This window comes from Hyaena hyaena, unplaced genomic scaffold (genome assembly GCF_003009895.1).
Source record: "Hyaena hyaena isolate Hyena2069 unplaced genomic scaffold, ASM300989v1 scaffold_5, whole genome shotgun sequence".
Classification (NCBI taxonomy): domain Eukaryota; kingdom Metazoa; phylum Chordata; class Mammalia; order Carnivora; family Hyaenidae; genus Hyaena; species Hyaena hyaena.
In genome coordinates, this window is record NW_024080637.1 from 4,034,747 (window position 1) to 4,058,810 (window position 24,064).

The 24,064-nt window shown below is 45.9% G+C and overlaps 1 protein-coding gene across 1 annotated transcript in view; it reads left to right on the forward strand.

Annotated features, from left to right (window-relative positions):
- DAB1 (DAB adaptor protein 1) overlaps positions 1 to 24,064 on the forward strand; it is a 282,513-nt gene that overhangs the window by 211,860 nt on the left and 46,589 nt on the right. Inside the window, exons 4-8 of the mRNA XM_039238907.1 lie at positions 1,863 to 1,994; positions 2,605 to 2,724; positions 3,186 to 3,224; positions 4,755 to 4,820; positions 11,323 to 11,382. Coding sequence (XP_039094838.1) covers positions 1,863 to 1,994; positions 2,605 to 2,724; positions 3,186 to 3,224; positions 4,755 to 4,820; positions 11,323 to 11,382 — 417 coding nt within the window. The remainder of the gene's footprint in view (positions 1 to 1,862; positions 1,995 to 2,604; positions 2,725 to 3,185; positions 3,225 to 4,754; positions 4,821 to 11,322; positions 11,383 to 24,064) is intronic.

The following is a 24,064-nucleotide window of genomic DNA, read 5'->3' on the forward strand; positions in this document are numbered from 1 at the left end:
TGGATCTGGGCGATGGGACAAGACCTTCCAGAACATCTACTCCAGAGATTCCCATCATGTTCATAACTAAGTTCCTTTGTGTCACATGTCTCCCTCCCTCTGTGGACTCGGTAATGGACAAGATGTTGTCCAACCAGAAAAAAAAAGGGTATTTGTAATCATTCACTTTCCTACTTGAATTATTCAAACCCATAACTAAATGCTGAAGAGAATCTTCTCTGAGTACAGCAGTAACCTGATACAATTCCAAAAGAACTTGGCATCTTCATTTGCATGCACATGTGTAGTCTTAATTAAGAGTAGTTACAAATTTCTTAGCTTAGCTTTTTGAAACATTGAAAATTGCTTATGACTTCTTTTTATTACCTTTAATGATGCAAGTAGACCCAGGACTTTGGGTTAGGAGCCCTTGATCTGGTACAAACTTCTCATTGAGTAGAAGAATAAGCAAAGGTCCAGAGAGGTGCGGGGAGTGCCTTGTGCTCACAAAGTGACTAGAATGAAAGGCTTTTATTCCTTAATTTAACAAAAAGACCCCTAATAAAGACTTTAAGCACATCATATAATGCCCAGCTGCCTATACAAGCTTTTACACAGAGCACTGTTTACTTGGGGTTGCTTTAAGTAGGTTTAATATAGGAAATTGTCCTAAAGATGATCATCACCAACAGGATGGCAAGCATTATTTGTTGAAGCTTAGATAATAAAGGTGGAGAGATCAGCTTCAAAGGATTACCAAATTACTGATCCACTATCCGATGTACCTGAGTTCAATGACTGGGTCAAGTACAGCACAAGGTTCTAGGAAGACAGGGTTGAGGCAGATGGAGCCTGGTGGGGCAGACAGACAAGGAATCAGGTAAATGCATCAGAGAAGGAAGGCCTTTGAAAGCAAGAGCCCAGGGAGTTGTGTGCAAGGAATCTATCAGGAATTGTGGTATCAGTAGACTGAAGCTCTATGGAATTATGTCTGCAGGGGAAGGAAAAGCTAGCCTCGCTCAGGGGAGATTTCACAGAGGTGGTGCTATTCAAATGTCCTTTGGTTAAAGTTTGTTTATTAATTTTGAGAGAGACAGAGACAGTGCAAGTGGGGGAGGGGCAGAGAGAGAATCCCCCAAGCTGGCAGTCCAGAGCCCAGTTGGGGGCCGAAATGCATGAAACCGTGAGATCAAGACCTGAGCCAAAACCAAGAGGTGGACACTTAACCGACTGAGCCACCCAGGCACCCCTCAGATGTCCTTTTGAAAGAGAATAGGACTCAGGCAAATGGATAGAAGAATGGGCAAACAGAGGGACCAGCCCAGGAAAAGCCTGAGAACTAAGCGTATCCACCTCTAGCCCAGATGGTGACTCTGGACAAGATAGAAGAAGGTGTTCATTCCCCGAGACACTCTGTCACTGTCTGTCAAAAAAAGGGTTGTCACCATACAAATGTATAGTTCTGTGACTGTGAATGGTGCCCTATACTTTTCCACCATGGCAAGCAGAGGCCCTGGGGATGGAAGTGTATTAAATATCAAGCTGGAACTTCAACGGGGCTGTCTCACGAAGATTGATGCAGCCGAAGCCTGCACCTTGAGCTAGACTGACTGGCTCTGGCAAGCTTGAAGGAAGCCACCACCACAGACGCTTATTCAGCATATGAGCAGTCCTGTTTATCTGCCTGGTCACAGCCCTAAGACCTTGGAGGGAAGCCTCCATCTCTCAAGGGCAGGCGCGGCTCTTTTTTCCTTCCATCTGGACCCAGCAGCTTTTCCAAAGCCCTTCGGGCCTGTTCACACGTAGCTGAAACACATCTCTTATTGATCAACAGCTCGAAGGGAAAGTCCCATGAAATATGTTCTTCCTTTTGTCTCTGATAGGCCCTTCAGCATCATCATGCTGTTCACGAAATCTCCTACATTGCAAAGGACATCACAGATCACCGGGCCTTTGGATACGTTTGTGGGAAAGAAGGGAATCACAGATTTGTTGCCATAAAAACAGCCCAGGCGGTGAGTATCCCCGTCCAAGGAGGGCCCCTTTCCTTGTAGCTTCAGGGGACAGTGCATACAGTCACACTGCTGGTGTTTGAAGGCCACCTCCGATGTAAGACGGAGCGATGCTGACGCTCTGATAGCCTCCGAGTAGGGAAATATGGTCAGGCCCATCCGGTCTGGTTGTTTTTTTCTAATGGGTATTTTGTAATGACTAATTATTTTCCTTTCTGATTAAGCTGGATGGAGGCACACTACACAAATAAGTTTCCTTGTGTTCATAGCCTCATTTACAAAGAAAATAAGAGAAAACAAATAGCTGTTTTGCATAAGGCCTACCCTGATTTTATTGTATTTGGAATTACTAATAAATAAAAGCAGTGCCTTTTATGCTTATGATTATTATGAATTTGCAAATATAATTAGTCGAAGAAATGAACTTTAGCCTAGATGCAATTTGCTAAACCAATATAAACAAGGTGGAATTAATTAAAGATGGAATGCTCTCAGTGTAACAGGAAGCGGAAGGGCTGCGGAGGGGGGGAGGGTACCAGGCGAAGACAGAAGTGGGCCGCATGGCTCAGCACAATTCCCTTACTAATGCACTTCGTCCCACCTTCTACTCCAGGCTGAACCTGTTATTCTGGACCTGAGAGATCTCTTTCAACTGATTTATGAATTGAAGCAACGAGAAGAATTGGAAAAAAAGGCACAAAAGGATAAGCAGTGTGAACAAGCCGTGTATCAGGTATACCTGTGAATTGACCCGAGTACCAGGGAAGACTAGGACTTAAAATACACAGATGTGAAAACCGACAGTCAGGTCCTGTCCTCCCACTGCCAAGCAGACATAAACAAAGATGCAAAGTTCCCGGGTAAATTTCAGGGACCGAGAGCAAGTCGTTAGAGGTGATCTTTTATTCTGTGACATTCCGAACATGAAAGAAAGTCTTGAATCCCGAGGAAGATTTCTGGGCAGGAGAACAGAAGAAACGCAATTGCTTTTGCTATTGTTGACAGTGGGCGTGGGGGGGAAGGGTGGCTGCTTTTTTTTTTTTTCTTCCCTGTGTGCTTTCTCCCTGAAATGACCCAGCAGCCTGTCCTACCCAGAACTAGTTTCTTTACTGTCCTGTAATTTCTGAACAGAGTCTCACACCTCTTCCTTTATATCCTCTGCTTTTCAACCTCCCTTCTCTCGCTCTGCTGTAGACAATTTTGGAAGAGGATGTTGAAGATCCTGTATACCAGGTAATTTCTGAAACCACTTGGGGTTGTAGGATCAGGAATTGCGAGGCCTGTCTACAGACACTTTGTCAGAGCCCTGAAGAACCCCTGACTGTAGAGCCTGGAGAAGGGACCCAGATTATTTCTGAGGATGAGGCCTCCCAGCCTCTCCAGGAGTGAATTTCCATAAAAAATGAGCAGAAGTTCGGCTGGCATCCATAACTCGGGATTTTGAGACACGCTTCCCACTTCTTGCCCCTGCCCAGCCCCCTCCACCATCTGTATAAGTTTGATTCCCAGATGTGGATGTTATCAGGAGTCACTTGTATGTTCCAAGTTCATGAGGAGGCTTCTCTGAGTTAGGAACCAGGGATGGGGAGTGAGTTTGGGCTACATTTGAGAACAAGCCCAAAGGGCAGTCTGTAAGCTTTGGGAAGGCTGTGGGGAGAAATCTGTCTGGCCCCTCTGATTGTCTGGCTCACACCATAGGGGCCGCTGGGAGGAGAGTAACGGAGATCCTAGAGATGTCCCAGCCAGTAAGTGTCCCTGGGCTCTCAAGGTTGCAGCCCAGGCGTGGCTGGAGATGACTTCTCTTGGAGTATGTGCTCTGTACAAACAGATGCAGAGAAAAGGGAGGAGGACGCCTCCCACCACCAACCCCAGCCCCACCCATGCTTATTCCCAGGAGAGGAAGGAGTGAGAAGATGGGCTTGTAGGGCTAAAAGAAAACCTGAAACTTATGAGTTACATGTGTGTGTGTCACACATGCCTATTTCCACACAGAAAGCTGGTACAGCTATGACAAAAATAAAATCATATGGGTAAAATAAATAATATAATACGAATAACACCAAGTAGAGATTTCTAGTACATGTGACCAACAAAAGCCAAAGATGTGCCTAATGGCATGCCCTGGCTATGGAACGCTGAGGGTGAGAATTTGTCTAGAATGTGAACTCTGCCCTGTTTATCTGGTGCCCAGAGAATGAAGACTGTCACCCTATTTGAAAGGACCCAGTCCTTCAAAGTCTGAAACATGCACAGGGAAAAAGAAGGTGATTTTCAGTATTTAAAACTAAGAATGTAAAATAAGGTGCTATTTATGGGATATGGAGGTTTGGGGTTTCTGAGCACTTCAGAGCTGAGTTGGGAGCTTTAGGGTAGCAAAGGGGGGCAGCAGATGTAACCCAGATTATGAAGTTGGGATCCCAGATGTTCCCAGGAGACGTCATTCCCACTCAACAACGAAGCACTTGCAGACCTTACAGAGACAAAATGCCATTGAATGAAGAAGTTACATCTTCCTAAAGATAAGCAGGGGTCCATGCAATCACTCCTATACCACTGACCATCAGACCCTTGCTATTTTTGTTAGAAATGGCCGAAGTGTGCAAGGCACCTGCAGTATTTCAGGAATCCACTTGTCTCTTGAGGGTATTTTCTGTTGTGACTATTTCTTTAATGCTCACTGTGATTTGTATCCTGAATTCCAAATGCCTTTTTTTTCCTCTCTTCTTCCCCTCTGACCTTTCCTCTCTGGCTGCTCCGTAATAGTACATTGTGTTTGAGGCTGGACACGAGCCAATCCGTGATCCCGAAACGGAAGAAAACATTTATCAGGTATAAAATCGCTTCTCTCTCTTACCGTAATACCAGTAGATGCTCCGAACCGAGGGCACTCCCCTCACATGGTCACACAGCTCTTTCTGCCATTCAGGCTCATGGACGATACCTTCGTGTGGTTGGCTTTTCCCAATTGACCAGAAGTTTTCACACCTTGTTGTAGAAATGCTTAATGGCCAGTGGAGTGCGATGTTTTAATTGTTAATGGACCTTAACTATGTCCAACTGACTTAAGAATCAAACGTTGCATTTTACTAAGGTAACCCATTGGAGGGTTGTTATCCATGATACCGAAGGGTCCTTCACTTCTCAAAAGACTGGGTTCATCACGTTTCTTTAAAAAGCACTACTGAAAATAAGGGACAAATTCCAAAACAAACGCCTTTGGAACACAGCACTGGAAATATTAACTGAATGAAAGGAAATATTGCTCAAGGTGTGACTCCTCCTGAAGGGAAGGTAAATTAATATTTTTCAATGTCTGCTTCTGTGACAAACCCCACACACACGTTTTGACTCACTTCATTCTGACAAACTATAAAGCAGGTATTTAATCCCACTTTTATGAGAGGAAACTGAGACCCAGAGAAGTCGAGTAGCTTCCCCAGGGGCTGTACAGCCATTTAGAGCAGAGATCAGACCCAGTGTGAGTAAAAGCAAGACTCACACGAACTCCCCCATGCTTGCCCATCAGAGTTTGAGAAACTTCACCATAGCAACACATCAGACAAATATGACAACATCCAATTTGTTACTAATTAGAAATTCAGCCTTAATTTGAAATATAAACATTATGGAAGAAGGGGAACAAATTTAGCATATTTAATAAGTGATTTTAATTTTCTTAACTCACTCAGTTGTGTGGTCTGCTATTCTGCCTTGGGCATGCACTACTTGTGTAATGAAAGTAAAACAGATTTTCCGTTTCCATCAAATGCACAGAACTGTAAATGACCAAAGTATAACATCAGTACTACCAATAGCTCAGTGTAAACCAGCCCCGTGGAGTAATAATCTTCAGTATTTCTCTCCACTGGGTCAGTCTGGATTGGATGCAAGTGTGACGTTGTGCTCTGGAGTTTTGTTTAAAATCAGTGCTCACACAGTTTCCAACTTCAAATGGAAAACTTACATGTTTGTTCTCAGATTTTAAATTATTACAACCTTGTGGTGTCTGAATATGAGGCCAAAGGAACCATTAACCAGTCATCCTCTGAAGAAAAAGCACCTTGTAAGACAAAATGGGGCTTCTCAGTGCAAGGTTTCTGAACCTGACCACGCCATTTTAGTGGGCACCCACCGAGCCCCATGGGAGATAGCTGAGGGTGCAGGACAGCCTGTGTGCAGGAAGAACTGGTCTAGGCAAGCAGAGCATGGGGTTCCAGTTCTGACTGCACCACCAACTGCCTTCGGCAGAGTGGTGGTATGCAAGACACTTGTCTTCTCGGAGCCTCAGTTTCCCCAGTGGTAAGATAGGGGAGTAGTTTCACTGTAACTCACACATTGGCATGAGAATGGAGCAAGATCGTGTGAAGGATGTAAAGAAGAGGCTTCATCCTGACTCACACAGTGTATGGATTCAGAATCATAGTACAAGTACCAACTCAAGTTCCTTTCCTTCTCTGAGTCTCAGCTTACTCATCTGTAAAACAAGCAACTAAGACTGAAGTATCTCCTAGGCAAGGTCCTTGGCTGCTTTTTGCAACTACTGCCTATCATAGGACAGGGATTCTTTAAAGAAACAGGTTCACTTACTTTACAGGGCAACAAGACCCTTAGAAAGTGTGTGTGTGTTAACATTTATTGAGGGCTGACGTCTACATGCAATACCTTATCTCTCACAACAAGACTGTGGCTTGCACCATCATTCCCACCTTCCAGACAGAACCCCGAGACTCACACAGATAAGGTGTCTTGCCCAAGGTCACAGGGCTACAAGAGACGGAACCCCCACTCCCAGCCAAGTCTCTCTGCTTCCGGTAAATGCATGAATCCCAAGGCTCTTCTCAGCCCAGAATATCCTGACGCAGAGTTTCATGATTAGATTCCGTGTAGGCTCCAAGTCACTATCTAAAAATCACACTTGTTTTTAACAGTTGTGACCTCCGGATCTTCCCAGCTGTCCATCATTAGCAGGAAGGTACCATTTAAGGAAATGAATATTTTATCACCCTCTGTTCTCCTCTCTTGCTATGCCAGTCAGCTGGGCCTCAATTTGCTTAACTCGAGATAAGCTCTTGGGCCCAAAGATAAGGCTGAGCTTTTAAGGAGCTGTGATTAGGAGCCTCACTCTTCTTTGTGCTTCAAGGGCCAATGAGTATTCCACAGCTATTCCTCCTGAGAAGGCTGCAGTGTTTCTTAGTCTTCAGCTTGGCCCAAGGTAGTCTCAGATTTTAAATTTTTTTTAAGTTTATTTCTGAGAGAGAGAGACAGCGTGAGCATGGGAGGGTCAGAGAGAGAGGGAGACACAGACTCCGAAGCAGGCTCCAGTCTCTGAGCTAGCTGTCAGCACAGAGCCCGACACGGGGCTCGAACCCATGAACCGTGAGATCATGACCTGAGCCGACGTCGGACGCTTCACCAACTGAGCCACCCAGGTGCCCCAGATTTTAATCCATTCCCTGCTTTCTGGAATGAGGCAGACAGACCCAGGGCCTAATCCTTTAGCTGTTTTGTGGCCTTGGATGAAGTACATAACTTCTCTATCCCAATTTCCCGGGCTATAAAATTAGGAATGCTGTATTCTCTGCTTCCAGAAGTGATGTGAAGGCATACTGCGCTTGATACATAGTAGGTTCTGGGTAAATGTTAGTTCCCTTTACTTCCTGAGAATATTGTCAGCATCAGATGCTGCTCAAGAGGTCCTATGATGCTGTATTAAGTGAGGGAGAACCTGACTCGCTCACCTCATCTCGTCAGGGAGCCTAGCGGAAAGTTGCCACCTCAATTGACTTGGCTGTTTATAACTCCTGCATAAGGGAGGGAGAGACTCTTGCGTAAGTGTAACCTCTCTTTGAGGGTCAGCAGTGTCATTTTCCAAACCGGATTAATAATAATAATTGTCTTTCTTTTCGTGTGCATCAGAAAAAGCTATCAGTCATCTTTTTAAAGCAACGCAGAACCTTGCAGTACAAGGGTTTTTCACACCTCATCTAATTTTGACCCTTGCATTGACTCAGTAAGATATGAAGAGCTCTGATGACTATCATTCTAAACGGAGGGAAATCAAGCCCTCCGGTTTAAGTGCTGAGCCCAAGGCCAGAGCCTCAGCTTCAAAACCTGGTAATTCTTCAGTACGTCAGCAGTAACATGAGGGCAAGATTGCAGCTTTCCACACAGATATTCTTTGAGTTCTTTGGTTCGAAAATAATTTTTAATTGCCCATGACGTGTCAAGTATTGTTATTTTAAAATGACAAGTCTCTACTCCGACGGCACTCAACCCTGAAACTGCCTCTCTAACACTATTAGTATGTTACTGAGCTAAAAGTGTCTACTGTACATACAGTACTTAACGTATAGCTTTTACAGTAGTTTAACATCTATTAACGGCTTCATTCAAGAAGCTATTATGTATGGAGCACCTAGTGTGTGCTGGGCACCTTGGTATATGACAGACCACGACATGGTCCCCACCCTCAGTCAGCAGCCAGATGAGAAATCGGAGGCTCAGAGAACAAAGGGACCCTCTGAGGACACACAGCCTGTGGCAGAGCCAGGATTAGGAACCAGATCTCCCACTTCTTTTGGTTGAGACCCGTCATCACTCTAAAATGTCATGTCACTGAAATGGACCAGCCAGGCAGGGGTGAGAGCCAGGACACGAGGCTCTTCTGGTCTTTGTCTCCTAAACACTCCTGCCCTTAGCACATGCATGGTAAGCGTTCAGTCCTTAAACATTTCCTGTTTAACCAGTATTCACGGATAGGGGAACAGGTTAGCAAAATACCTGCCCTGCCCTGCCCTGCCCAAGCTTACAGCAGCGACAGTGTGGGTTGATATCTCCTGTATGAGATAAAGCACTTTTGACACTCATGTGAGTAGCCCAATTACTTTCTCACCTCCTCCCAGTAAAACAGGGAGCTCCATTCAATAGGGGGCTATATCCAGCTTGTTCGCCACCACTGTCCCTGGCAAACCAGAGTCTGATACATAATAGGTGCTTGACCACTTTTATTTTTTTAGTGGAAGGATGTACCAGAGGTTACAAGAGTCCAGAGGAAGGCTCCAGCCGAGTAGAAAGCCAGGCAAGGCTCCCAAGAATGTATCCGGGTGACATAAATCTTAAAGGACAAACAGGCAGATTGATATGTCACCCATGGAAGAGCCAAGCAGCAAAGCTTTTTCAATTATGCACAGTTTGGGTTTATCCATCCCGCCGCTTCTCCTCCATTTGCAGGGATAATTGAGAGTCAGCTGAGGTTCAACTTGCTAAGTGCCCATAGTGAGCGGTGAATTACGGGGAACAGAAATACTGTTCGTGTTGCTCAGGAAAGGGTGAGCCAGTAAAAATACAAGTGCGGGTTGGTAATTTATTGGCCCTTGTTAACAAGGACTGTGTAGTCATTCTTAGAGGATTCCTTTTAGAGGGAGCCGAGTAATCAGGAGCAAAGAAATTACATTCTTCATTGGCTACCTGCAAACTAGGGTTTGCAAGAACAGCTCAGAAAGTACATCTTCTGCTCGTCCATGCTCCCTCCTAGTCCTGTTTCCTGCAGCAGTGTGCAGAACCTTCTGTGAGTGTAGAATATGATGTCCAAGAAAAAGGTGCAGTCAAAACAGCTAGGGTACAGTGGGAACAGGGGTTAGAGGCAGCTGTCTATACCATGTAGTAGTTAAAAAGAAAACTGCCAGAACTCAAACTCTGGCAGCCCCAGTCACCTGCAGGATGCTCTCTGGGCTTTATTTCCCTCCTCTGCAACATTGTGACAGTTGTCATCCTTGCCCAACTGATTTGTCCTGAGGACTTCATGAGAATACGTGTAAATACAAACATTAAGAATAGTGGCTAGCACATAGGAAGTGCCCTGTCAATGTTAGTTCCGGCTGTTAGTAACAAATGTTGTTTTTTTTTTTGGTAGCCAGAAAGAGCTGGGTTTGAATCCCATCACTTAACTAGCTTTGAAGCTTTGGAAAAGTTTCTCTGACATCTCTGAGGTTCACTTTCTACCACGTAAAGTGAAGATTCTAATACTGAGCTCTTAAGATTGTTAGAAGGATTTTAAGCGAAGGTGATGAGAGTGGAAATAGCAAAGATGCTCAAGGAATGAGCCCAAATTCTTCCTTCTTGTTAATGGTATAGTTAGCTGGTCCAAGCCTAAAAGACACTTTTTCCTTTTCTTCACTGTTCCCTGCATTTCTTAGGAAACATTTACCCACCAGACATTTACTAACTGCCTACTGAGTATCTAGGCACTGTGCCTGCTCGTGAGGAGCTCCCAGTCTGATGAAAAGAAACACAGATTAGCAGGCAGTTAGAAGACCACTGGAGGCTGATGCCTCGGATGGAGGTGTGAGCTACGCCGTGCCAGTTGCTGGGAAGCACAACTGATTGCTTTCAATCCAGAATGTTTCAGTGTAACACCCCTGACTGGCCCATTACAAAAGCATCCAACCTATCTACTGTCGTTAATATTATAAAATACGTTCTTATCCTTATTTATATAATGTGTCAGCAGTAAAAGAAACTCTCATTCTAACACTTTACAGTATTATAGTTCCTAATAGTTTGTATTTGCTGTCTACTTTCTCATTTCATCCCCCCAGTAATCCAAATAAGAAGAAGAGCCAATAACACCCATTTTATAATCGTGACAGTCAGAGGAGCTGTGACCATTCAGGGTGTGGCAGTTACCAAGTGGCCCGATAAGACCAGGCAGATGAGTAAGAGGAGAGAGGGAGGGAAGCAAATACAGAAACATATTAAAACCATTGGAATTTTCTGAACCCTTGTCTTGCGCTCTCCCTGCCATTAATGGTCCCTTTTCTTGGAAGACACTTTTGGTAAATATCAGATGACTTGTCCGCGATCCCAGCAGAAGCTGTTCTTTCTACTAAGCCCTTGATGTTTGCTATAATTTAAAGGACCGGCTCTCAGCTTAATCTCAGCTGCAAACTAATTTTAATCGCTTTGGCCAAGTCAGAGCACCTCTCTGAGTCTCATTTCTGTCTTTGGTGAGATGAGGATTATTTTTTCTGCCACGTGACCTCTGAGGTCTCTGCAGCTTCCTATCCAGTGTTTCTGTGAGGAGCCTGATGGTAGAGACATCCTGCGCACACTTGTCAAGTGACTCACACACTCCTCCCTCATCCGGCTTTCCTCAGGGAAGGAGCCTGGCCTCTTACTTCACTTGTCGCAGCCCCTTTGATTTGGGATCCTCAGGCCTCAGGGGCCATTCTCATACACGCTAAGCCAGCTTGAAGTTGAAGTGTGATCGCTTTGTTCTCTGAAAGTGGAGTATCAAAGTGTTCTGACTGTGTCACATTTGATTTTTCCATAGGTTCCCACCAGCCAAAAGAAGGAAGGTGTTTATGATGTGCCAAAAAGTCAACCTGTAAGTGTAAGTATATCTTCTCCCTTCTGCCAGGTTCCCACGACCTGCATTCCTACAGACTGTGTCTACAGCTTGAGGAAGGGAGCCCCTCTTCTGGAGAGGTGCCGTAACTTAGAGAGCTTTGCCAGAGCCTGCATGATAAGGACTCTCAGGGAGTCAGAGGGAAGGAGGTATAAGTAATGGTGGGGCTGGGGAAGGGATGCCAGTTTGGACCAAGGTCTGGCCCCATGCGTGGCCGTGACTTGACGTGTGCAAACCACTGTGTCTAAGGGTCTCAAGGTCTCAGTTATTCTGTGACAAAAGTCTCCAGCCAAAGACCCTATTGTACGTGATCTGTTAGGGAGCAGTGTCTCGATCCTGGGAAGAGAGCTGCCCATCCACTTTAAAAGCGGTTGACAGGTCTCAGAGGGATCATAGAAGAGCTGGCCAGGGCCTTTGGCGTGTATAAGGGTCCACCAGTGGACAGACCACCATGAAGAATGCCATGTGCAGCAGGCTTACAAAGAACCGAGAAGATCCTTGGGGCGCCTGGGTGGCTCAGTCGGTTGAGGATCTGACTTCGGCTCAGGTCATGATCTCACAGTTTATGGGCGTGAGCCCGGCATCAGGCTCTGTGCTGCTTGGAGCCTGGAGCCTATTTCGGATTCTGTATCTCCCTCCCTCTCTGACCCTCTCCTCACACTCTCTCTCTCTCTCTCTCTCTCAATTCAATTGTTTTGAATTAAAAAACAATTCAAAAAAATTGTTTAAATAAATAAAGAACCCAGCAGATCCACGATCCACTGTATCTGGACCATATCAGCCAGTGAGACTCCCGGAAATGGAAATGCCAAGCTCTGTGGTACTGTCACAAGTCAGTGCTTGGCCAGGCCCCTATTTAGGAAGTCCAGGTGGCCTGCAGAAGGCAGCCTCTGTACATGATTCAGGAGCACTGGGGACTCTTGCTCAGGAGGATATAGGACTTCACCATGGCCCATGTAAAAAGAACTAGGATGTTTAGTCACCACTGATCTCCTTCAGCTCAGCAGTGGGTAGGGAGAGCACAGGCTTTGAAAACACACCCTCAGGAACTCCAGCTCTGACCTTAACAGGACTGTTGTGAGTCTAGATGACAATCTGGGATGTTGTTATTGGTCCTGGACCCCACCCTGTGAGAGACACACAAAGACACATCCGCATTTTTCAAGGTCAGATTGATAGGGCAGTTTGAAACCCCATTCCCAGGGCAGCAGCTGAAGGACGTAAAACACTTGGCCTGGAGAAAAGGAACTATAAATATGGAGATGGAAGTCTCAAGGGCCACAGGTTGGACGTGGGGTTACACTGTTCTGTACTGGCCAGCCCAAAGTGACAGTGACCTTTCTGAACAGTTGTTAAGAGTTAGAGCTGTTAAGTGGTCGGGACTGTTAAGAGTTAGAACAGCTGGCACCTAGGGGAGTGAGCTCCCCATCACTGGAGCTATGCAAGCAGAGCCTGAAAGTCCACCTGTCAGAAAACTTATGGGAGGATTCAAATGTGGAGTGGGTAGAGGGGAAAGAGGAGCTTCTCTTGGCCCTTCCAAACCTGACCTTCTGTCCTGAGTTGAGAGTCTTTCTGGTTCATTCTTACCCTCCTCTGCCCCTGTTCCCTTTTTACCTGGTGAAGTTTCTTCCTATCAGTGTCCATTCCTCTACCCAATATCCTGCAACCACCAGACCCCACCTAAATCCTGCTTCTGAAAGCCAACGTGAGTTAAGTCTCATGAAACAGCGTATTTGAATGCAGGGTCCTCCTCACAAACTTGAGTCTACAAGGTAGTAGAGAGCGTGCAATGAAGTACCACTTGGAGAAAAAGCCATTTTTCTCCCCGAGGCCTCTGCAGTTGTCAAGCCTCCCTGTCACGGAGACACTGGTCTGTTCTTTGTGTTTCCGTTTGGCTCAGCCCCCATCCCACAGTTCCCTACAATTCAATTTGTGCCTAAATTGCCTCGCTTGCCCCTAACAGGTTTAGATACGTGAGGAAACATGCTCCATTTGCCACCTTGGTTTTCATGAATTTATTAACCAGTCTGGCCACACCGTCTCCATGCTTAATAGCTGGGGGGAGAGGAAAAAAAAAAAAAAAAGCCCAAGCTCCTTAGGCTGACACAGCACTCAAATGCCAGTCTCAGCCCTGATCTCTGGTCTACCTCCCCCTGGTCCAGCTCTGCTGAACTCTGAAGCCTCCTGAAGGAGCTGCATCCTCTCCTAATAGCCCAGCTTAGCTTTAGGCTTTGGGGGCTCAGGGAGACTTTGTGCTCTTCTGCTCAGCGTCAGCAGATCACCCCTACCTCTTTGCCCCACTCCCTATCTTTCCTCTATGAAGAGCATTTAGCCCATAGCATCCCATCCCCCCTCTTCTCCTAGCTCATTACTTCCAGGAGCTTCTGGAGGTCCTTGGGTTCCAAGAAGCAAGCCCAGGGCCTGCCATGTAAAAGCCAGGGATGACACAGCCACTCTAGGAATGTTTAATAAATATATAGATGACTTTGCCCTGCAGAAGGAATTGATGAAAATCCCTGGCACTTTCTTTTAAAAGGAATTCCCTGTTTTTCTGCCTCTGAAATAGGCATTCAGTGAATATGCTAAGGTTTTGCTTGGGAAATATCTGGGCTGCCTGAATGGCTGGCAGTAGCTTCCAACCCTCTGCTCCCACAGAGTCCTAGAAGCATCTGGGGTGATGCTGACTTTTCCATAAACACTTTCACCATTTCTAAAAGCCCAAGAGAGGTAGCAAGTCAAAAGCATCAACTCTAGTGAGTGCAGATGCTTGCATTTGGTGTCTCCGCTCCTGTTCTTACTACCTGTAGGACTTCTGATAAGTTCCCTTGTTTCTCTGTGCCTCCCTGCTCTCGTTTACCAAAGGAGTTACTGAACCCAGCATACCGAATGATTCTGAGGAGAAAATAGTGTATATATTGGAAACTTGATCCCACTTTCCTAAAGCTCCCAAAGGTTCTTTTTTTAAAAAATTTACTTATTTCTGAGAGAGAGAGAGACATACACAGCATGAGCAGGGGAGGGTCAGAGAGAGAGGGAGACACAGAATCTGAAACAGGCTCCAGGCTCTGAGCTAGCTGTCAGCACAGAGCCCAACACAGGGCTCGAACCCACGAACCGTGAGATAGTGACCTGAGCTGAAGTTGGATGCTCACCCGGGCGCCCCTCCAGAGGTTCTTGAAATGTCCCACAGCCCTCATCCCTCACTGTTCTGGGATCTTCCTGTCCTCCTGGCTGGCCGCTGTAGACCTGCCTCCCTGATGAGTGCATATTCCCTGGGATACCTGTGCTCTGGAACTCTCTGTTGTGAACTCACTCTTTGCTCCCTCACCACCCACTCCTTAGCCGGAAAGACAAATAAACCAAAGACAATGAAATCAGTGCATATTAAGCAGCTTCCAGACAGGCTGAGAGCTTCCACAAGTTTCCCACAAGAAGGGAAACTGCCCAGTGGCCTGTTCCTGTAGAACCACTGGTCCCTTCTTCCTTGGGTCCAGGTCTACCCAGAACCTGTAACAGTTAGGACTGTCACTGGGGAGAACCACAAATCAGGCTGATTTGTGAAGAAATGGCCAGATCTTCAGCATCAGACCTGGGCATGCTCTCATCCTGGCTGCCTACTAAGGGTCCTTGAGCATTTTTTCGATCTCTAAACCTCAGCAACATAATCTCTAAACAGAAAGTAATGCCTGCCCTGTAACTTTGTTTGGAGGATTAAAGGAGGCATTTATGTAAAACCCTTAAAAGGGGAAATGGATTAGATATAATGAGAACATTAACATTGGTCGTCTGTACAACCGGTCCACCAGCCAACAGTTCACCCTGAGCAGGCGATTACAGGTATGCTAGGTGATTGCACACCTCCTCTGGGAAGGCTTTTTCACACCAGAGTAAACAGCCCCCCTGGGAGACCCCAGTGCTTCTCTGTGCGATGAACACAATGCAATATCACTTTTTCTTAATGAATCCATGTGAACCATTGAACTTTGAATTTCTTAAAGGCGTTGCTTTGGGGTTGATGGCAGTACCTGCCTTAGAGTTTCTGTGATAAAGACTGAGTGAGCTGAAGGATATGAATCAACACAGTGCTTGGGACAGAATAGGGATTCAACAGCTGTGAGCTGTTACTCTTCTATTCTGTGAGCTCTGTGAGATCAGGAATAGCTTTTAATCATCGCTGTCTCTAAAGAACTCCTCTGGGGGGTTCTGATCCCTTTGAGCTTTTAATGGTATACTCTTTCCCCATGGTGGGGGGTAAGGGGGTCGGGGAATCACATGTGCCCATATACATTTTTACAGGCCTTGAAGTCAATGGGATGCAGCTCTAAAACCTCTGTCCTAGAGTCTTAGTCCCTGGCTCCTTGTCACCTTACATGGCAAAAGGTGTCCTCATTAAGGTGTCACATTTGGTGTATTGGATTCCAGAGTTTGGGGCAGAAATTAGAATTCATTGCATATCTTGTGGTTCTTACCTGCCTCAGTGCATCGCCTTATGGGAACACAGTTTTGTCTTGATCAGTTGGACTGCAGGTCCAGACAGAAAGCCAATTCCATCTCTTTACTTTCCTCTCCAACATTCGTGCATCCGTGCCCTAGTTTACCCCTCCCGGTCCCATAACCTTAGGGTACTAAGCTTTACCAACCCCTTTCTTGTTCCCTTTTCACAAATAATGTGTTAGGATGCTTCTGTTTGCCTGTCCTAATCTGGACCTATAATGTTCCCTTCGTGTAGCAGATTTGTTCTTAGGGTTATACTACACTGCCCTCCACTCTTACCTAGGACTCTGAGCCAAGATAAGGATTAATCCCATTCACTCCCAGAAATATACATTTCCTCCCTTCCTATGCAGCTGGAAGATCTGCACACAGGCTTCATTTTTATGCCAGGGTCCCCAAACTCCAATAGCATTGATGCTTTCTGATAGGGAATATTAGCTGGCTCAAGAGGCAGGGAGGAAAGAACGAATGACTTGGGCATAGCCTGGAAGGAAGAGCAGGACTTGGACAGGCACAGCACCTTCTGGGCATATCATTAAGGTCCCTCTGGCTCCTGAGTTTTTACTTCCTGTACTAGGTAGCACTCAGAATTGAAGAATTTATCATCAGTTTCCTTCTCAGAGAAACAGGTAGCCTTCCTTTCTGCCAGATGATAATGCTTCTGGTGTTCTTTGGACCAATAGTCTGGCCTCTTTGGGGCTGTCAGGAAGACACATTCCTGAGTGGAGAGGAAAGTGTCTGCTAAGCAGCCCATTACTGCATCCATTATTTAGCACTTTTTGCACTCTGTTAGCCTTTGAACATGATTCTGGTTCTACAAGAGCACCAAGGGGAATGGCACATTATAGGTTGCTGAAGTGCCTGTTTTGGGCCTTGTCATGCCCTGCAGCACTCAACTTGGTTGAGACTTAACCTTCAGGTCAACTGTTTCAGTGACACAGACCTAACCTTCAGCATGCCTTATGTCATTGTCACAGGAGAAGTACCCAGCATTTGTCTTCTCCCGTCACCCCCCCTCCTACCTCACATAATAGTCTTGTGGCTAAGGGGCATCCGGCTGACTCAGTAGGTGAAACATCCAACTCTTGATCTTGGCTCAGGTCATCACCTCACGGTTCACAGAATCGAGCCCCGTGCCAGGCTCAGTGCTGACAGCTCTCTCACACTCACTGTCTCTCAAAATAAATAAATAAACATTTAAAAAATAATTGCTTGGGGCACCTGGGTGGCTCAGTCAGTTAAGCATCCGACTTCCACTCAGGTCATGATCTCACAGTTCGTGGGTTCGAACCCCGCATCGGGCTCTGTGCTGACAGCTCAGAGCCTGGAGCCTGTTTAGGATTCTGTGTCTCCCTCTCTTTTTGCCCCTCCCCTGCTCATGCTGTCTCTCTCAGAAATAAATAAAACATTAAAAATTTTTTTTAAATTCATTCTTATGGTTGAAAAAGATCTTTTATCCTTTACCCTATAATCACCCGGTTTTAAACTCTTTTATGTGTTTGTACTAGACATAATTATCAGTACTAACCAGTCAGTGGTTTCTAGCAGAACTTTCTTTGGCCTTTGAAAGAGGGTCTTACTGGCTTGGCATAGTGGTAAATAGGAAGGACACAACTTGGGGAACTGACCAGCTGGACTCCACATTCAGTTTTGGGGGATGAGACATGGATTCAGATATTGAAAGGAATAATCAGACTCCCCCTGAGAGCCCTTCCTCCCTTTGGGTATGACCTTTGCCAATCACTTCGAGTTTCTGAGACTCCTCTTCCTGATCTGCAGAGTGGAAATGATGACCATCCTCTGCCAACATCTCAGGGCTTTTGTGAGACCCGTGAAGCACTGCGAGAGCATTGTCTGTGAGGACGAGGGGTTGATTTCATGGTCTCTGGGGACGTAAAGACCGAGAGATAGTGTGCACTAGTTCCTCCAGTTATTTTATAGACTGAAGCCATCTGAGCTGATTTTCAGAGGGAAGGACGGTTCTCAAAGAATAGTGAGATCTCTGGCCCTCGGAGCATTCAAACAGTAGGTGAATGGTTCTTTAGGGGTTCTTATGTTGAGAAGGTGGACTGTACTAGTGGACCTTGGAGCCACTAACCTGCTCTCTCATTCACTTTTCCCATGTTTATGACATCAAATGTTTACCTCACCATCTTGTTCCCAGTGTCTCAGCTGCCAAATCAGGCACCCCAGAGTCCTTTGAGTCGAGTGGCCCCTGAGTGGTCCCGTTACTATCCCCACCATCCTCTCCCTGGCTTTAGAGTTGCCCACTGTGAGGAGCACAGCAGTAAGTCATGGCTTTGCCCTATGAAGCTGGTGCTCTGGATGGAAACAAGTTTACCACACACTGTAATCAAGGCACCACACTGAGCAAGCCCTAGGCACAGAGCAGGTACTTAGAAAATCGGTCCCTCCTTAGTTTCCTTCTGGAGAGCTTCACATCAGGGCTCTGTATCTATATGGTATGTTCTGAAAAGGAGCCACACTGGGGGTATTGAGTAAACACCCCAGTGATTGGATGTGAAGTCCAAGGCTCCCTTCATTTCCTTTCTTTGCGTTATAGTGCTAGCCCACCAGCCCTGCACACCTAGAGTCTGAGCTAACTTAGCTGGGGAAAAAGCAGGTAGACTTAACTGAGTAGATACTGTGTGCCACAGACAGCCTAGACTGTGGTCTCAGCCTGTCTCACTCAGTAATCACACCTGGAAGGTAGATGTCATCTACACATGAGGAAACTGAGGCTTCCAGAGGTCATATAACTCACCCCCAGTCACAAAGCTGGTAAGTGGCAGAGCCCAAAATTAAACCTTCAGCTGTTGTGACTCAGGTACTCACACAATTTCCACAAAAACACACTGCCTTGAGGAATAAAGAACATGCAAAGCCCCCAAGTCCTCTTCCTCACCATAGTCAGAGTCAGTACTGAGGCCAATTTCTGTCTCCCATTATTCATTGCTTATGAGTCCTTATAACAACGCTGAGGCCAGCCCCTAGGGGTGGCTGTGAACACCTCTCTCCCCTTCATCCCAAGTTCCATGAGGCACACCCACATCTGACTTGTTCCTGACCCTTCATTCTGCCTATGCAATGCTTTCTTTATCCTGATGTTGAAAAAATATTTGTGGGTCCCAGAGAACAAATCTCAAGGAAAGGTGCCACCCTCCAAAAATCAGAGAGCTGCTCATTCAGCCTTTCCTACCTCCCACGCTCCAAACATCTATGTTTCTGTGCAAGACCCCTGTCTCCCAGCAATCAGTATTCAGTTGATTTTCCTTGCCTTAGATTTAATTCCATTTCCCCACTGCAAATGTAGGAAGAGTCAATCCATTAAAGTGAAGAATTGCAGAAATTCTCTGGACAACTGTTCCTAACCACCCCCAGCAGCCCCCATCTTTCATGGCAAATAAATTTTCATTCACAATTCAGCAGTTGGTTTTTCCTTTAGTTTGAAATCTGGATCAAGATGTTTCATAATTGAATTAAATGTAGTCTGAACATTTGTCAGCTTCACTTCCTCATTAAGCACCACATTGTAGAGAAATTATAATTATCGGAATGCCGTTAACATAGATGTCACACAAGAGGAGGTCTTCCTGCACTAAGGAAAGGAATCTGAATCGGCATGTTCCCACAAAGGAAAGAGAAGGCTGCCCCGTCCCATGTTCTTAGACAGGCTTTCGGTTTGCAGCGCTTAACGAAACTGTCCTGAGATAGAATCCTCAATTCCTGGAATGTCAGAGTTAAAGAGGACATTAAAATGTGCTGGTTTAGCCTTCTCACCAATGCAGAGATCCCTCCAGAACATTTGTGATGAGCACAGATGAACATGTCTGACTCTGGGTTTGGCCCACATGCCTGCAGTGACAGACCTTCATGACTTTTATGATCCTACAGCTCCTCCTTTTTTTCAAGTTCCCTTACACCTTCTATTCATTCATTCATTCATTCATTCATCCAGTTGGCAAAGATTTACTAAGGACCTCCTACCTGTCAGAAAATGTCCTACTCACTAGAGATACAAAGATGAATAAGATAGAAGATGCTTGAGAACCTTAATTATTACAAGAAGATAGATGTATAAGAATGATTGCAATCCATGTAATTGTCCAGGCTGTAAGAGGTTGTCTACCATATGCTCTGGGAGCATAGTGGGGAGGCAGCAGGCTTTGCCCAAGGGAGTTCAGTGATGTCTTCACCCAGGAAGTAGAGTCTTAAAAGATGACAGGAACTTGGCACCAGAGAAAGGGTGGAAAAGTACTTGGGAAGAGGGAACTGAATGTTTAAAGGCACTGAACTGTGGAAAACCATACCATATCCTGGGGGCTGATGAAGAGTCTGGGGTGGCCGGACTGCAGGATGCCTTCATGGGAGCAGGAGGAAGAGGCAGGGCATGAAGGGAAGCTGGCCCCAGGGAGTGAAGGACCTGGAATGTGGTGCTCAGAACCTGGGGTTGGCTGGGAAGCCACTGGAATGGCACTGTTAGAGTTGTGATTGTCAGCATCACTTTGGTGGCCTGCGGCAGGTGCCTTGGCTCTTGTAGAGGCCATAAGAAGCTAACGGGATTATCCATGTGTATCTATCAGGATGAAGTCAGGAAAAAACAGAGCCCACACCCGGTAATTTAATACCGGGAATTTAATGTGGAGAACTAGTTACAAAGGTGTTAGAAAGGTGGAAACTAGAACCATGAGGGACCCATCCATGGCCAGAATACTGCCTAAAGAGAGCCAGGGAGAAATTCAGTGCTTCTTCCCTCTTTCCACCAGCCAGCATCCAACTACCCCCGCCCATTGGCCAAACCAAAGGGAGAGTGAATTGGCATGGGAGCTCAGGCAGTGTAATTTACAGGATCAGCCCCTTGTCATACTACACAGAGCAGGGGGAGGGCAAGAATGGGTCTAAGGGCGAAGAGGTTATGGGGAAGGCAAGTAAGGATTACTGTAGGTCTGGGCTGAGGTGAGACCCTGCAGACAGGGAGAGGGACAGAGGGAAATGTGTATATTTGAATGAATTACATTCAGGTCTAGAAGTAAGTCTAGAAAGTAGCAGGTCTAGAAGGATCTTGCTGATGTGGGGGGTAGGAGAAACAAGGGCTAAGCTACCTGTGAAGTGGCAAGCTTTGGCAGGTGAGGTCAGCAGGCAATAGGGACAGGATGCTCTGTCTCCTCTCCTATAGCTCTCTCTACTCTTTACATACATGCTGTTTTCCATATCTGGGTTCTAAGAGTGTTTGTAGACCAGTCTTTCCATCCACTGCCTTCAGGTTCTTGCCGAAGACAGGAGTAATCCCTTTCATCGTCCTCTCTTTTCTCAGTCCATGACTCGCATTTGGACAGTGTCACATTATCACTTTGAATGATATCTGGCTCTTTCTTCCTAGTTTGAAAACCCAGGCTGTCACAAATGGAAGGAATCAAGCAGAGTTGTAGACAGCTCGCTGTTAAATCCTTCCCAAAACTTGTTTTCCACAAATGCAAATGTGGAAGGGGATAAGTGCTTGCATAAGCAGTTGCCTGGTGTCCTGCTTGCTCAGTTGTGTGTTGGCAAAAATTACATCTAGATAAAGCAATGATCAGTCCATCGCTGTGCTAAAATTCCTGCCACCAGCCTCCTGCAGAAATTGTCTCCAAACTTTTTATAAAATTCTGGCACCTTAATTCAAATGAACAGTGCCCAGTAGCCTTTTATATAAACAGATGGAAGAGGAGTTGTGGTTGAAGCTGGGTTGAAGCCTCAAGGCCTACCCACCTGGAATCCTCTTCTGAAGCACAGAAGTTTCTGGCAAGGAAGAGATCCAAAGAAGGTAGTGTGAAAACCACTGTCAGAAGAATCCACTAGCTAATTCCATGGGTGGGAGCAGTAGGCTATTTAGATGAAGAGATTCTTTTATTTTTCCATTAGTGGCTTTGTTCTTCTGTCATTGAATTGGCAAACACAGATTGGGAGCCTGCTCTTTGGGAGGGAGTCAAACAGCACAAAATTGGAAGTTTGGGGTACCTGGGTGGCTCACTCAGTTAGGTGTCCAACTGTTCCGTGAGCTCAAGCCCCACGTCGGGCTCTGTGCTGACCGCTCAGAGCCTGGACCCTGCTTCGGATTCTGTGTCTGTCTCTCTCTCTCTCCAGAATAAATTTTAGAAACATTTTAAAAAATTGAAGCTAATCAGAGCTTTATACTCTTAGCTGTATAACTCGGCAAAGTGGTTTATCTTTTGGATTCTTCTGAATGACCAACTAGCAACAGGGGAAGATTACTTGGCACCAACATGGAATTACAGTTAGAAGTCTGAGCCTTTTGGAGTACCTGGATGGCTCAGTTGGTTGAGTGTGTGACTCGTGATTTTGGCTCAGGTCATGATCTCATGGTCATGAGACTGAGCCCCACATTGGGCTCTGCTCTAAGCATGGAGCCTGCATGGCATTCTCTCTCTGTCTCTCTTGGCCCCGCTCCCTCGGTCACGCATCCTTGCTCTCTCTCTCATTTTAAAATTAAAAAAGAAAAACAAAAACAGAAGTGTGACCCTTTACAGCCTGACTAATAAGGCGTTACATTTTTTTTTCCCCCACAGTTACCAGTGGCATGCCCTCAGATCGTGTGTTCACTCATAATGACTGTGGTGTCTTCCTCATAGAACTCTTCTGAGGACCAAATAAGGCGATACATGTATAACATATACAGCGGCTCCTGGTACATAGTGCTCAACAAATGTTAGCCATAATTATTATCATGAGCTGTTATATAGGCATAGGACTATGCCAAGTGCTTCAGGAGATAGGAGGAAGAGTAAGATCTGGCCCAGCCACTAGGGTGCTTGTGATCTTTGGGCAGGAGTGACTTCAGTATACAGAGTGAGGGACTAGAGTGCCTTTAATTCTCCATGGCTAAGCAGTGTCAACAAGATCAAGGGTAATCTGAGTGCCTGGGGTAGGGCTGAACCTACAGGAGAGTTTTGTGACTACGGGGCAGGGATAGCCCTGTAGTCACAAAGAAAGCTGCCAAAGAAAGCAAGGCACTTCGTGAAATAGGCACTTAACGCACTACATAGGTCTCTCCCAAGCAACCAGAAGAAGTAGGTCTCTTCTCTGCTGTAAAGGTCATTAAAGATGAGAGAAGTTAAATCACTTATCACAGCTAGAAGAGGCATCACTAAGAATCTAAGCCAGTTCTCTCTGAGCTTAAAACAAGGGTGGCCTAGTTTATCATCCTAACTGGGTCACTTTTAAAAGCCAAAAGGGGTATGCTATTAATAATGACATCAGGACAATAGGCATGAACAGGAGCTGTCTTGAGCAAACCGGGATGTAGGGCCACGTTACCCAAAGCCAGTGAATGTCCTTCCCAACAGGGCTACCCTGTCTCAGAGACTAGAGTACAGAGATTGCAAACAGAAGGCAGGAAGCGTCCATCCATCTTGTTCTTGGCACTCTGCACCGGGTGTGTCCGTGTGCGGAGACAAGCCCATTACCACCCACGAGACAGAGGTGCTCCGGCACATGCTTGCTCCTCCAGTGGACAGAATAAATCGGATTACTTGGAGATCTGTTATGTGGTGAAAAAATGTGGTCCAGGGTTGTGTGTTCACTGCCACTGCTGCGAGTCTATCATTATTCCTCTAATACAGACCATTAACATTCACAGAACCTTAACTACAGCACCTCTAATGAGCACAGCGATAATATACAGTTTCTCCATAAATATCCATTGATGCTGACACTCATTCTCTCTTGGTACAGTAATTCAGCTTTACTGGGTAAATCATCATGCAGAGGCTCTTTCTTTCTCCCTAACTGCCATTATTAGTGGTTACACAAGAATAATGAACAAACTCGGGTTGTAAAAAAGGAGAGAGAGATGACTGATCATGGAGAATACAAAAATATATGGCGGTGACAGTCCCGCCCCAAACCATGCAAAACCTGTTTTTGCAATGACTTAGAAAGGAGGCAAGGAACGACCATTAGCTGAGCACTTACTGGGAGCCAGGGAGTAAGCAGTTTGCTTGGCAAGCTCTATCTGGTTCAGGGAATCCCAACGCTGCATTGCTTAACAGTCATTTGTGATGTTTTTAAAAACGCGGCTCCCTCGGCCCCACCCCCGAGATCTGCTTTTGTACGGCTTGCGTGTGCGTGTGTATACGTGTAAGGGGAGATTTATAAAGCTCCCCAATGCCGTCTG